This window comes from Dipodomys merriami, unplaced genomic scaffold (assembly GCF_024711535.1).
Source record: "Dipodomys merriami isolate MVZ:Mamm:240054 unplaced genomic scaffold, mDipMer1.0.p SCAF_400, whole genome shotgun sequence".
Classification (NCBI taxonomy): Eukaryota; Metazoa; Chordata; class Mammalia; order Rodentia; family Heteromyidae; genus Dipodomys; species Dipodomys merriami.
In genome coordinates this window covers 618,282-632,048 of record NW_027205605.1, presented here as the reverse complement: position 1 = coordinate 632,048, position 13,767 = coordinate 618,282, and the positions used below count along the sequence as shown (strand labels likewise).

The window sequence follows — 13,767 nt, the reverse complement described above, 5'->3', positions numbered from 1 at the left end:
GGAGCGAGCCGGGCTCGGGGGGCGGCTGCACAGAGTCCGGGATCCCCCAGGTCTGGAGGGGGGGGTCTGCGCGCGGCCGGCCGGCTCTGCCCCCTCCAACGCCGCCCCCCCCCCCGTCCGGTCCCGAGCCGGCTTCCTTTCGGGGCCAGCCTGATGTGACGGGGCCCCGCGGAGCCTGAGCGCGGAGCGGGCCCGCCGCGGAGCCGGAGGGCGGGAGGAACATGACATCGCGGAGGTGAGGAGCCCCGAGGGGCCCGGCGGGGCCTCGGCCCGGCCCGCGTCGCCTTCGCTCGGCCCCGCCCGGTGGGGGCGCCCGGCCGGGCTCCGGGCTCGGTCCCGGCTGCCGTGCGTGTGCGTGTGTGCGTGTGCATGTGTGTGCGTGTGTGTGTGTGTGTGCGGGGCGGGGGGGGGTCGGGCTTCCCCACCCGCCCGTTCTCGGCCTCCCGGCCTCGGGGGGCGGCCTGGCCCTCCGCGTCCCCTCCCCGCGGGTCCCCATTCATTTCCTGCCTCCCCGAGTTCCGGCTCCCGCGGCCCCGGGGACGCCTGTCGGGACGCGGGGGGCAGGTAGGGGCGCCCCGGGGACCGCGGACGCCGGCGGCCCGGCCCGGCGCCGCATTCCTGACCCATTGCCTCATGAGAATTGCCTCATGGAGATTCCGAAATAAACCCGCTCGCTCCGTGGGTCGCCGGCCCGGGCCTCGGGCCGCAGCCCTGCCAGCCGCCCCGGGCGCCCCCTTCCCCTCGCCCGCCGCCCTGCACTTGGGGACTTCGCCCGGGACCCCCTGATCCTTTGAATGTCCCCTTGCGTGTCCTTTTCCTCCCCGTTCCTCACGTGCCAGAAATGGAAAAACTGACGGTATCTGCAGCCACTACGAGTATTTCCTTCCTCCGCCGTCTTCGCTTCGGGAGGAGGGAGGGGACGGGAGCTTTATCGAGTTACTCCGGGGCTACAACCTCCTAAGACAGGTAACTGACGGCCGCGGTTGGGTTTTACGGATGTGGAAACTGAGGCTTTGAAAGCGAGGTGCCGATGAGAGTCAGAGGCGTCACGGGAACCTCTGGAAGTCGAGGCACGCACACGGTTCGTCACTAATGGTTAGCCCCCCTCACAACGATCCTTTGAGGCCTACTCTCCCACTCTACAGTTGAGCAAACTGAGGTTTAGAAGTAAACTGGCCTGACGTCACTCAGCTAGTAAATGGTGGTGCCTGCACCCCCTGCCCCAGGTTAATTACCCTGTTGCCATTATTGTTTTGTAACTATTGCTAATCGTTTGCAAGTTGTAACTTTGTTGCTAAGTACCGGTTTGACCTCTAGTTTGATGCTGATCTTTTGTGTCAACACTGACACATAGGATCCATTGTCCTTTTTTTTGTTGTTTTTTGTTTTTTGAGGGGGGCCGTTGGTACTAGGGTTTGCATTCCAAGTGTCCTCCTGCTCGCCATCTAGATGCTGAACCACTCGATCCCTTTTTGTTGTGGTTGTTTTGAGATAGGGTCTCAAATGTTCATTTCCTCTGTAGCTGGGATGACAAGCAGGCACCACCAGGCCCAACTTTTTGTGTTGAAATGGGGGGTCTGGTGAACTTTCGTGCCTGGGCTGGCCTGGAACCACCAGCCTCCCTATCTCACCCTCTGAATAGCTGGGATGTCAGGCACACATCCCTTTGCCCAGCCCCATTGTTCATTCTTTTCCATAATTGTCCAGTTTATAGTCACTGCCATAGATATCTGAAAAACAATCTCCAGCTGTTGGGGCTATGTTATTTAGACACTTTTCAGAATATTAGGAGTCTCTCAAAACATACCGCCGTGTTATCCACTCATGGATCTGGAACAAAAAAAAAAGGGGGGGGGATGAAAAAGAAAATTGAGAAGTCTTAGGAAGTGAGTGACTTGGACAGGTCTCTTGGCCAGGGCTTTGCAGATCAGGGTAATATATAGCTGCATTTCACCAGAACAGTGTATGGCCTCAAAGGCTCGAATTCTTTAGGGAGCTTTTAAATAAAACCGTTGTCTGTTCTTTAATCTGTCAAATAGTCATTGGGCCTTTTGTTCCACGCGTCTGCTCTTCCAGACAAGTAAGGATCTGCTGCTTTCAACGACAAAAAGGCTGGGGAGGAGGGAGAAGGAGCTGAGCAGGAATAGACACGACATTGTCCAGCTTGTTAGTTTAGGAGCTGGGAGGTGTGGGCACAGCCAGAGTGGCAAGTGGTGATGATGAAGCTTGACAAGGAGTCGTTCCTTCGGCTGGCTCACGGAAGGATAAATCTCACTCACTGTTAAAGAAAAGAGGCATGTGTCACCTAAGAAGCGAGGCTGTGGAACATAACATGTAATGGGAGATTATATATTTTTAGGTTGTAAACTTCTATTGTGTGTGTGTGTGTGTGCTTTCTTTTTGGACAGAGTCTTTTTGGTATGTAGTTTAGGGTGGCCTTGAATTTAGGATTTTTCCAACCTTGGTCTCCTGAGTGCTGGGATTACAGGTAGCATTAACTTTCACGCCTGGTTCTCCTCCAACCCCCCTCCCCCCCTTGTGGGGCTTGAACTCAGGGCCTGAGCACTGTCCCTGAGCTTTTTTTGCTCAAGGCTAGCACTCTATCATTTGAGTCACAGTGCCATTGCAGGCATTTTCTGTGTATGTGGTACTGAGGAAGGGGACCCAGGGCTTCATGCATGCTAGGCAAGCTCTCTACCACTAAGCCACATTCCCAGCCCTGTCTTTTTTTTAAAATAAGCTTTATTGATATACAAATGATATATAATAAAATGATGTGTAATAAATTGCATATATTTGTACATTCTGATAAGATTTGATGTATGTATGCAGCTGTGTGCAGTTGTGAAACCATTACCACTGGTGATAATGAAACATCAGACTCATCCCTTATGAATCTTATAATCTCTCTTTTTGTTGTTGTTGTTGGTCTTGGGGCTTGAACTCTGGGCTCGGTAATCTCTCCTTTTTAGGCAGCTGCTGGTCCACTTTCTTTTGCTATAGACTGGATTTTGTTTTCTGGAATTTTACATACATGGAGCTAGATCTGTGTCCTCCCCCACTTTTTTGACCTATTTTTTTTTTTTTTTAAATAATGCCAATACTGGGCTTGATCTTTGAAAGCTCAAGTGCTGTCCTTTAGCTTTTTCTTTTTTTCCTTTTTTTTTTTTGCTGGTCATGGGGCCAGAACTCTGGGCCTGGATGCTGTTCCTCAGCCTTTCAGCTCAAGGCTAGCACTCTACCACTTGAGCCACAGCACACTCCAGCCTTTTCTGCTTATGTGGTGCTGAGGAATTGAACCCAGAGCCTCATACATGCAAGGCAGGCACTCTACCACTGTGCCACCTTCCCAGCCCATCATTTAGCTTTTTCACTCAAGGTTGACACTCTACCACTTGAGCCACAACTCATACTTTGGGCTTTTTGGTGGTTAATTGGAGATAAGAATCTCAAAGACTGGGGCTGGGAAGGTGGCTCAGTGGTAGAGCGCTTGCCTTGAGCTGAAGAGCTGAGGGACAGTGCCCAGGCCCAGAGTTCAGGCCCCACGACCGAACCCCCCCCCCCCAAAAAAAAAAGAATCTCAAAGACTAAGCCGGGCACTGGTGGCTCAGGCCTGTAATCCTAGCTACTCAGGAAGCTGAGATCTGAGAATTGCAGTTCAAAGCCAACCTGGGCAGGAAAGTCCTTGAGACTTATCTGCAATAAACCACTAGAAAACCAGAAGTGGTGCTGTTCTAGCAGTAGAGCGCTCGCCTTGAGCTGAAGAGTTGAAGAGCGCAGGGACAGGGCCTAGGCCCAGAGTTCAAGCCCACAACTGACCAAAAACAAAACAAACAAACAAAAAAGAATCTCAAAGACTTTTCCTGCCCAGGCTGGCTTCAAACTGTGGTCTTCAGTTCTCGGCCTCCTAAACAGCTAGAATTAACCCCTGAATCACTGATGCTCACCTTGGTCTAACTTTAAGTTCGGCATACTTGTGCTGAGATCCATCCTTGGGGGTGGGTGGGGGTAGGGAGGTGTCAGGTGATAGCTTAGGTGCTTGTGGGTAGGTGTTTGTGTGGGTGTGTGGCTTTATTTCTCTGTCAGTATCTACTAGTGGAATAGTACATGCATTTCACTTTTTCAGAAATTGTTCCCCTCGTTTCTTTCCTTGTCTATGAGTTTCACAGTGTATATACTTCCTTGCCAACACTTGGTTTAATCAGACTTTTTTGTTTTTCACCCATTCTAGTGCATTTGTTGTCTGATTCCATTGCGGTTTTATTTTGTATTTTTCTTAATCACTAATAGTGATGATTATCTTTTCATATGTTAGTTTACCACTTCTATACTTTTTTTTTTCTTTTTTTTGGGTCCGGTCGTGGGGCCTGAACTCTGGGCCTGGGCACTGTCCCTCAGCTCCTCAGCTCAAGGCTAGCACTCTACCACTTGAGCCACAGCGCCACTTCCGGCTTTTTTCTTTTTGCTTATGTGGTGCTGAGGAATTGAACCCAGGGCCTGAGGCATGCAAGACAAGTGCTCTACCACTGAGCCACCTTCCCAGCCCCTATACTTTCTTTGGTAATGTTTCTGCTCAAATCTTTTGTCTAGGGGCTAGGAATATGGCTCAGTGGTAGAGTGCTTGCCTTGCATGCATGAGGCCCTGGGTTTGATTCCTCAGCACCACATAAGCAGAAAAAGCCAGAAGTGGCCCTGTGGCTCAAGTGGTAGAGCGCTAGCCTTGAGCTGAAGAGCTGAGGGACAGTGCCCAGGCCCAGAGTTCAGACCTCATGACCACCCCCCCCCCAAAAAAAAAAAAACAACCTTTTGTCTATATTCATTTAGTTATTTTCTTTCTTTCTTTCTTTTTTTTTTTTTGTCGGTTGTGGGGCTTGAACTCTGGGCCTGGGCACTGTCCCTCAGCTCTTCAGCTCAAGGCTAGCACTCTACCACTTGAGCCACAGTGACACTTCCAGTTTTTCTGGTGGTTTATTGGAGATAAAGAGTCTCACAGAGTTTCCTGTCGAGGCTGGCTTTGAATGGTGATCCTCAGATCTCAGCCTCCTGAGTAGCTAGGATTACAGGCGTGAGCCACTCATACCCGGTTAGTTATTTATTTTCTTACTATTGAGATTTGAGAGTTCCATATGGACTGTTCTAATTTTTGTGTAATCTTATCGTAAGTGCAAATATTTTCTCCTCTGCGGCTTGTCTTTTCATTTTTCTTTAACTGTATTTTGATGAGCAAAAGTTTTAAAATTTAAGTAGTTATACAAAGGTTTTTTTTTTTTTTTTTGTTTTGTTTTTGTGCCAGTCCTGGGGCTTGAACTCAGGACCTGGACACTGTCCCTGAGCTTCCTTTGCTCAAGGCTAGTACTCTATCACCTGAGCCAAAGTGCCACTTCCAGCTTTTTCTGTTTATGTGGTACTGAGGAATTGAACCCAGTGCTTCATGCATGGTAGGTGAGCACTCTAGCATTAAGCCACATTCCCAGCTCCAAAGGTTATTTGTGTGTGTGTGTGTGTGTGTGTGTGTGTGTGTGAGAGAGAGAGAGAGAGAGAGAGAGAGAGAGAGAGAGTGTCCTGGTACCTGAACTCTGGATCTGGGCATTGTCCCTCAGCTCTTCAGGTCAAGGCTAGTGCTCTACCACTTGGGCCACAGTGCCACTTCTGGCTTTTCCTGCTTATGTATTGCTGAGAACTCGAATCCAGGGCCTCATGCATGCAAGGCAAGCATTCTACTACTGAGCTACCTTCCCAGCCCATCCAAAGGGGTTTAACTACACAAATCAGAGTATGAGCACAAAATATCTTGATCAGTCAACCCACCATTCTTCCCCAATTTTCCCAGTTCCATCCCTACCCTCAACTTTCATATAACATACATTGAATATAATGGCTGTATTTACCCACTCTTCCTTCATTTGTAAGCCCCTGCTCAAAAAGCAAAAACAAAAACCCATCGTACAAAAGCTTCAGGAAGTTTTTAAATTAAAAGTCTAGTTTGCCAATTTCTTCTTGTATGGTTCATGCTTTAATACATCTTAGATTAAACTAAAGCTTCAGATGTTTTCTTTTTGCATGTGCATGGGTGTACGTATGTGGGTCTTTTTTTTTTTTTTTTTTTTTGAGACAGGTTCTTCCTATGTATTTTGGACAATATTCTAAGTCACTAGTTAAGGCTGTCTCACAAGTATTTTTGTCCTCCTTGTCTCCACCTCCAAAGTATTGAGATTAAAGCAGTTATGCTACCATGCCTGGCTGCTATTAGTTATGCTGTGGAGTTTAGGGAAGGTCTCTGAGGAGGTAATCTTGTGAGCAGATCTTTATTTGACAAGCTTTTTGCTTATCACAGCAGTTCCTTTGGGCCTGTTTTTTGTTCTTTTTGTTCTGAGAGTTGAACTCTGGGCGTCCAGCTTGCTACACTGGTGCTTTACCTCTTGAGCCACATCTCAGCCCTTTGGTATGCTTAGGTTTTGGGGAGAGGACCCTGCATTTTTGTCTGAACCACCTCAAGATCCTTCTATTTATGCTTCCTGCATAGCTGGGGTGACAGGTGCATGCCACCACACCTAGCTTTTTAATTGGTTGAGATTAATGAGGTCTTGCTAATCTGCTAGCCTCCAGTTGCAGTCCTCTCAATCTTTGCCTCCTGAGTAGCTGGGATTAGTGTCTGTAGGGTTTATGTATTCAGTAATTAACACATGAGTATAGGTTTTAAGATTGTTTCTGTGCCCTGCTCTGCCAGTGTTCTCCAGTGTGCCTTCAGCGTGGGATTCCTGCTTTACAGTTGCTGTCATCCCAGGAAGACCCCAGTGGCGATTTGAGTTTCAAGGGCAACATTGAGCTTTTTCTCAGACTTTTGGTTTATCTGTTGCAGGTCAAGTACATTTTGTCCCAGGCTTTCCCTGGCGGCCATGTTTGTTTATCTCCTGTGGGAGTAAATAAACTCGCCCTGCTGAAAAGCTGAAAAAATAAGAGCTTTTCCAGTGGAAACTGGGTTTTCTTTATTAATGTCGTGTCCTGACATAAGGCCAAGTTTGGGGCCAGCATTGCTCAAGTACAGAGGCTGCTGCTAAGATCTTCTCCTGCCTGGTTAATGGGGGCCCTGGGAAAGCAGAGCCAGCCTTTGGTAATTGTTACTAGCAGGCCTTAAGGCCCTTTGTTAGGGAGCTACAGAACAATAGGGACACACTGAGCGCACTCCTCTTTCCTTTGGGAAGCACAGAAGGCACTTGCCATGTAAGGCTTTTAAGGAAAAGCAGGGCAAATACTGAGGTTCTGCAGGCCCCGTGGGAGTGGTGGATCACAGCAGGGTTTGGGATCCCTGCCCTAAAGTGCAGCCCAGTTTATTGCTAGGATTTTTGGGAGGGCTGTGTGCATTCAGTAAACATACAGTGCTGTGATTCTTGGTATTGCTGTAATAAGAGGATCTCTCTATCCTTGTTTGCAAGGAGCACTGAGTTTGAATGGAGACAGACTACATACCAGCATGGATTGGGTTTGATTGTTACTAATCAGGCTGCAACCTGATTCGTATTAGTGAAACCTGAAATGTATTAGTGCATAAGATACAGATAGACAGCTTATTACAGTTATAAGGAAACACACGAGCTAGGCATTCATTCATTTATGCATACAGTCATTTATTTTGAGACATGGTCTTACTGTGCCTTAAACTCAGTATCTTCCTGTGTTCTCCCCAGTGCTGAGACAATAGACCTGCACTGTTACATCTGGCTCATTGAAGACTAATTGTGAGACAGATAACTCAGTGACAGGCCTGGTGATGCCACTGGGTGTTGTGAGGCTTAGGAAGCGGCGTGTGTGAGAGTTCCGAGGTGGGGAGTTCTTGGGGAATGTAAAGTGCAAGGGAGCAAGCGCGCGAGCTCTGCGCCTGAGGAGGTGGCTGTGGTGCAATTTTCTTTTTTTCCTTTTTGTTCCGAGGATGGAAGCTAGGGCATCGGTATGTACAGCAAGCAGCACACCCTCTACCACTGAGCTACACGCCCAGCCCTGTGCAGGGGCTCTTAAGGTCTTCAGTGTCAAGTGCACCATGGGGAGGAGTGTGGATTGTATTTTAAGATCAGGACAAAACCATAGAAGGATGTGATCGGGGAGTGGCATGAGCTGATGTGAGCTGATGGATTTAAAAATATCCTGGTGCTGGGGCAGGGCTGAGGAGGCAGGAGGGCGTAGGGGTGCCGGGGGTGGGGGGCTTTGCATCAGGGCAGCAGAAGTTTGTGCAGAGCCATTTTGGGAGGCGGTTTTCTTCATTACCTAATCATTAGAGAAGAGATGCTGATCAAGGAGAAACCATGAGAAGGCAGTGATTTCTAAAGACATAACTGCATCCACTAAAGAGCTGCTTCCACACTTTTTTTTTTTTTTTTTTTTTTTTGCCAATCTTGAGGCTTGAACTCAGGGCCTGGACACTGTCCCTGAGCTGCTTTGGCTCTAGGCTAGTACTCTACCACTTAAGCATAGCACCACTTCTGCCTTTAGCTGAGAAATCGAACCCAGGGCTTCATGCATGCCAGGCAAGCACTGTACCACTAAGCCACGTCCCCAGCCCTCCACAACTTTTTTTGTAGCTTCTTACTCACAGTGTATGTCCCTGATGACTGCTGTTCATAATTTATTTAATTAATTATTTATTTTTTGGGTGCCAGTATTGGGGCTTGAACTCAGGACTTAGGTACTGTCCCTTAGTTTTTTTGCTCAAGGCTAACACTCTACTACTTGAGCCACAGTTCTACTTCCAGCTTTTTGGTGGTTAATTGAAGATAAGAGTCTTCACAGCGGGGTGCCGGTGGCTCACACCTGCAATCCTAGGTACTCAGGAGGCTGAGATCTGAGGATCTCGGTTCAAAGCCAGCCCTGGCAGGAAAATCCATGAAACTCTTATCTTCAATAAACCACTGGAAAACCGGAAGTGGTGCTGTAGCTCAAGTGGTAGGGTGCTAGCCTTGAGCTGAAGAGCTGAGGGACAGCGCTAAGGCCCAGAGTTCAAGGCCCACGACCAACCAAAAAAAAAAAAAAAGTCTTCACAGACTCTCCTGCCTAGGCTGGCTTTGAACTGTGAGCAGATCTCACTCTGCCTAGAGGAGATCAGATTACAGGCAGGAGCTGCTGATTTCCAGCAATTTATCCTTTTCCTATAGTATAGTAAGATTTAAATAGAAAAGAGAGGTAAAGCTTTAGAATCTGTAGAAAGTAACCAAATTATAACATTTGCCTGAATGACAAAGAGTAATTTTTCTGGAGCATATAACCACGATCACTTGAAATGTAGGCAAGAAACTGATATTAGATTTTGGACCCTTAATTTAAGCCCTTTTCTTAGTACAGCAGCTTTGACAAGAAGTTCCTGAAATTGTTGGCTTGTACTCGCACATCGCTGGGGGGGGTGGGGGGGGCGGTGTGCAGAGACCGAACAAAACACTCAGCTTCACTGTATTTGGGTTTCAGCAGGGTTTTTAGAAAGTTTCTAGCCTTTTTAGAATCTGTGTTTACCACTCAAGGGCGGATTTGTTTTTATTTATTTTATGTTTTACAGTGTTGAGGGTGGAGCCCCAGGCCTCCTGCATTCCCCGCCGCCCCACCCCCCATCTCCATTCAGGGATCTAGGCTGTCTTGTGATTTCTCTGTGAACAGTTTTAATTGTGAACTCTTACAGATAGTGTGCCTGCTGCTTCTTCACACTCACGGGCTTATGTGTGATAGTTGTTCCTGAAGGCAGTTTTAGGTGTGAGGCTCTTTTTCACATGTGCTGGTGGTGCCGGTGGTGCTAGTGGTGTGTTTGTGTGTCTTTCTGTGGAGTGGATGTTACCCACTTGGGCCATATTATGATCAGAGGTCTTTAGTAAATGTGAACAATGTTAGAAGTGGGCAGGTTAGAAGAGATCGTTGAGGACCGGCAGGTGTGACAGGTATTAGAACGAGCAAGAGTGTCTTCATAAATGTCTGGGCTGCCCTGGGGATTGAAACCAGGGCTTCACACATGCTCCCACCCTCTGCACCACTGAGCTCCACCCCAGCCTCCCCCTTGCCTTTTACCCTTCTTTCCCCTCAACATGCATTCAGCCTGACTAGGTGTCAGTGGCTCATGCCTGTCATCCTAGCTACTCAAGAGGCGAGATCTGAGGATCCTTTTGAAGCCAGACTGGGCAGAAAAGTCTATGAGACCATATCTTCAAAATAATCAGCAAAAAGCAAGCTGGAGCCATGATTCAAGTGGTAGAGCTTCAGCAGAGCAAGCAAATTGAGCAAGCACATTACTTTTTTTATTTGTTTGTTTTGGTTGGTTGTGAGGCTTGATCTCAGGGCCGGGGAACTGCCACTAAACTGTTAAGACCAGTGCTCTACCACTTTAAGCCACAGCTTAAAGTCTCATGGACTTTCCTGCCCAAGCTGGCTTTGAACCGGGATCCTCATGTCTCAGCCTCCTGAGTAGTTAGGATTATAGCCAGGAGCTACCAGGGCCCAGCTACCTTTTTGTTGTTGTTCGAGGCTAGGACTGACACTTTCCCTAATTGTTTGGTGCTCTACCAACTGAGCCACACCTCCATTCCCAAACCCTATTACTGACAACAAACATGAAGGGCAGTATAACTTAAGTGACAGACACAGCCAAAGGTGTATGGAAAACTATCATAAGTATGCACAAGAACAGTCTATCCTGTGTGGCATCCACCAGTAATAACAATAATGATAACAGTGGAAACTAATGCTTATTAAGCCCTTAGTCTGTCTAGCCAGTGTCTAAATGCTGGTTACTAAGGTCTCTTCAAAATACCACTCACTTGTCTGCTTTTAATAACAGGATAGGTGTAATTATGAGTTGTAAATGAAATAATGCACTTTATTTAATAAAAGGGTGAAGAGACCACCCCTGCCTTATCTCCCTCCGCTGATTCTGCTGATGGGTGGAGGTGGTGCTCAGTGGGCCTCATTTAAGAGATGAGACAAAGCTGCTTCGACAGTGTCTCCCACACCCAGGATGGAGACAGCAAGCCAAGGCAACCATGCTGCTTACAGTAGAGGGGCAGCTGAGTTCTGAGTCCCACCTTGCAAAATAGTGGCAGAGTATAATGCTTGAAAGGCTGAGTTCATTGTTGCTGGTTTTCTTTTTCATTTTCCCTCCTTCCTTCCCTTCCTCCTTCCCTCCTCTCTCTCTTTTTAATTAGTCATAGGGCCTGAACTCTGGGCCTGGGCGCTGTCCCTCAGCTCTTCAGCTCAAGGCGAGCACTATCACTTGAGCCACAGTGCCAGTTCTGGCTTTTCCTGCTTATATAGTGCTAAGAAATTGAACCCAGGGTCTCATGAATGCCAGGCAAGCTCTCTACCACTGAGCCACCTTCCCAGCCCTCTTTCTTTCCTTCCTTCCTTCCTTCCTTCTTTCCTTCCTTCCTTCCTTCCTTTCTCTCTCTCTCTCCTTCCTTCCTTCCATTCTTTTTCTTTCTTCCTCCCTCCCTCCTTATTTGTTTCTGTCATTGGACTTGAAATCAGGGCCTGGGCGCTGTCCCTGAACTTTTTACTCAAGGCTGGTGCTCTCCCACTTTGAGCCACAGCTCCACTTCCAGTTTTCTGGTGGTTAATTGGAGAGAAGAGACTCCTAGACTTTCTTGCCTGGGTTGGCTTCAAACTGTGATCCTCAGAGCTCAGCCTTCTGAGTGGCAAGGATTACCGGTGTAAACCACCAGCGCCTGGCTTTTTTTTTTCTTTTTAAATGCTGGTACTGGGACTTTAACTCAGGGCCTCACACTGTTGGCTTTTTCACTCAAGACTGGCATTCTACCACTTGAGCCACAGCTCCATTTGTGGCCTTTTGGTGATTAATTAGAGATAAGTCTCAAGTACTTTCTTACCTGGTCTGGCTTCAAACCATGATCCTCAGTTCTCATCTGTTTAGGATTACAAATGTGAGCCACTGGCACCTGCTTAGAAACTTTTACATTTTTTTTTTTTTTACTTTCACGGTTTTTTAAGCTACAGTAGTAGCTTAAAAAATACATAGTACAAATATTTTTTACACACATTGAAATGTTTCTCACCAAACTAAATTACTCTTTGAGACCATGTAGAACTGTGTCTTCTTCTCCATGTTTCAATTAGGAAGAGATGATGATCTAGCAGCTTGTGGTTTTTATGCTATGATACCTAGGTTTATTTAGTGTTTGTAAAACGCAACTCGTGTTACTAAGTGAAAATGCATATTATTTCTTTGAAACATGAATGCTTGCTGGCTTTTTCTGAAGAGAAATAGAATCTCGAACATGTGATACATATATAGATATAGATATATATTTGACATGTGTCCATATATAAATGTACATTTGTATATGTGTATACAGTTGTTGTTAAGCACACTTAATAGATATTAAAGCTTAAAACTAGTCAGTGTCTGTGGCCCTGGTAGCATGCTGACCCTCACAGATATGTTTGTGGCTTTGATGGAATTTCCCAGGTTTGTCAGAAGAAGCAGAAAGCTCCGTTGCTGTCCATGGGGTGTGCCGATGGGCCGCTCGCTGTGGTCAGCTTCAGCTGGTTATGTAGGGAGAACCTGAGCACCTGCCATTTTAAGTCTTCACAGGTTTCCACGATGACCTGCACTTTCCTTCACCTGTGGGGGGTTTCATGGGGCTGGCCTGGGAGAAATGCCGTCAGGGTACTGGCATGGTGAAGATGGAGAGTGGGAAGAGGAGGAAGTCCTTCTCCCCATTGGTGTTAACTTAAATTTGGCATTTCCAAATGTGGGAGTCTAGAGGCAGGCATTTGGCCTATGATGCACAGGGTCCTTAGATACTCACTGTCAAAATTCCTGTTAAAATCCTGCAGTAGGGCTGGGAAGGTGGCTCAGTGCTTGCCTTGCAAGCATGAGGCCCTGGGTTTGATACCTCAGCACCCCATAAGCAGAAAAAGCCAAAAGTGGCGCTGTGGCTCAAGTGGTAGAGCACTTAGCCTTGAGTTGAAGAGCTGAAGGACAGTGCCCAGGCCCAGAGTTCAGGCCCCATGACTGACCCCCCCCTCCCCCCCAAAAAAATTATCTAGTAGCACACAGTGGGGGAAAATTCCCTCTTCTGCTCCATAAATTCAGGAAGTAACTGACCCAGAAACACCCACTATTTGATTCTGTCAAGCAAAGAGCTGTTGGGGCTGGGCACAGTGGCTCGTGGCTGGAATCCCAGCACCTGGAAAGCTGCTGGGATTGAAAAGAAGATGGCCTCTTCCCAACTGAGCGGCCAGCTGTGGCGGATGCCGACGGTGAGGGAGAGGCAAAGGCGGTTGACTGGCTGCTCGCCCTTCACTTCGAGCTCCGGGTATTCATTAAGAAACTGCTGGGTCAGCCCTTGGCCGGGGGCTCAGGGCTTGCTGGGGAGGAAATAGACCTGTCCCCTGTCCTCGTGGGGCCGCCTGTCAAACCTTCAACGTGGCAGTGTGGAAGTCTGTGATTGGGCATGGCTGCCAAGGCCCAAGGGCTGTGTGGGTGAGTGAGAAGGTGGGATGGGCTGTGGGCTGTAAAGGACGGGCAAGTGCAAAGGCCGCAAGTGCCCAGTTTGAGAAATCTCAACGGGAGTGTGAAAATCAGTAAGGGCACCATCTTGCCGTACCCAGGTAGAGTCTAGGACTTTACTCAAAGCATAGTATTTTCCTCTGGCTAACAGCAAAATTCCTAGCTCTAAATACGACCCTCTGAAGGGTGGTTTGGGCTACACATTTTACATGTAGTAATTTACTTGCATCACGCCACGGTGGTATAGATTGTTAGTATAGATTGTTATCTAA

General features: G+C 47.7%; 1 protein-coding gene across 2 annotated transcripts in view; it reads left to right on the top strand.

Moving 5' to 3' along the window:
• LOC138806570 (tyrosine-protein phosphatase non-receptor type 11) overlaps window positions 1-13,767 on the top strand; it is a 42,606-nt gene continuing 28,839 nt past the window's right edge. For both annotated transcript variants that reach the window (XM_069991995.1, XM_069991994.1), the window contains exon 1: window positions 1-235. In XM_069991995.1, coding sequence (XP_069848096.1) covers window positions 222-235 — 14 coding nt within the window. In that variant the 5' untranslated portion in view covers window positions 1-221. The remainder of the gene's footprint in view (window positions 236-13,767) is intronic.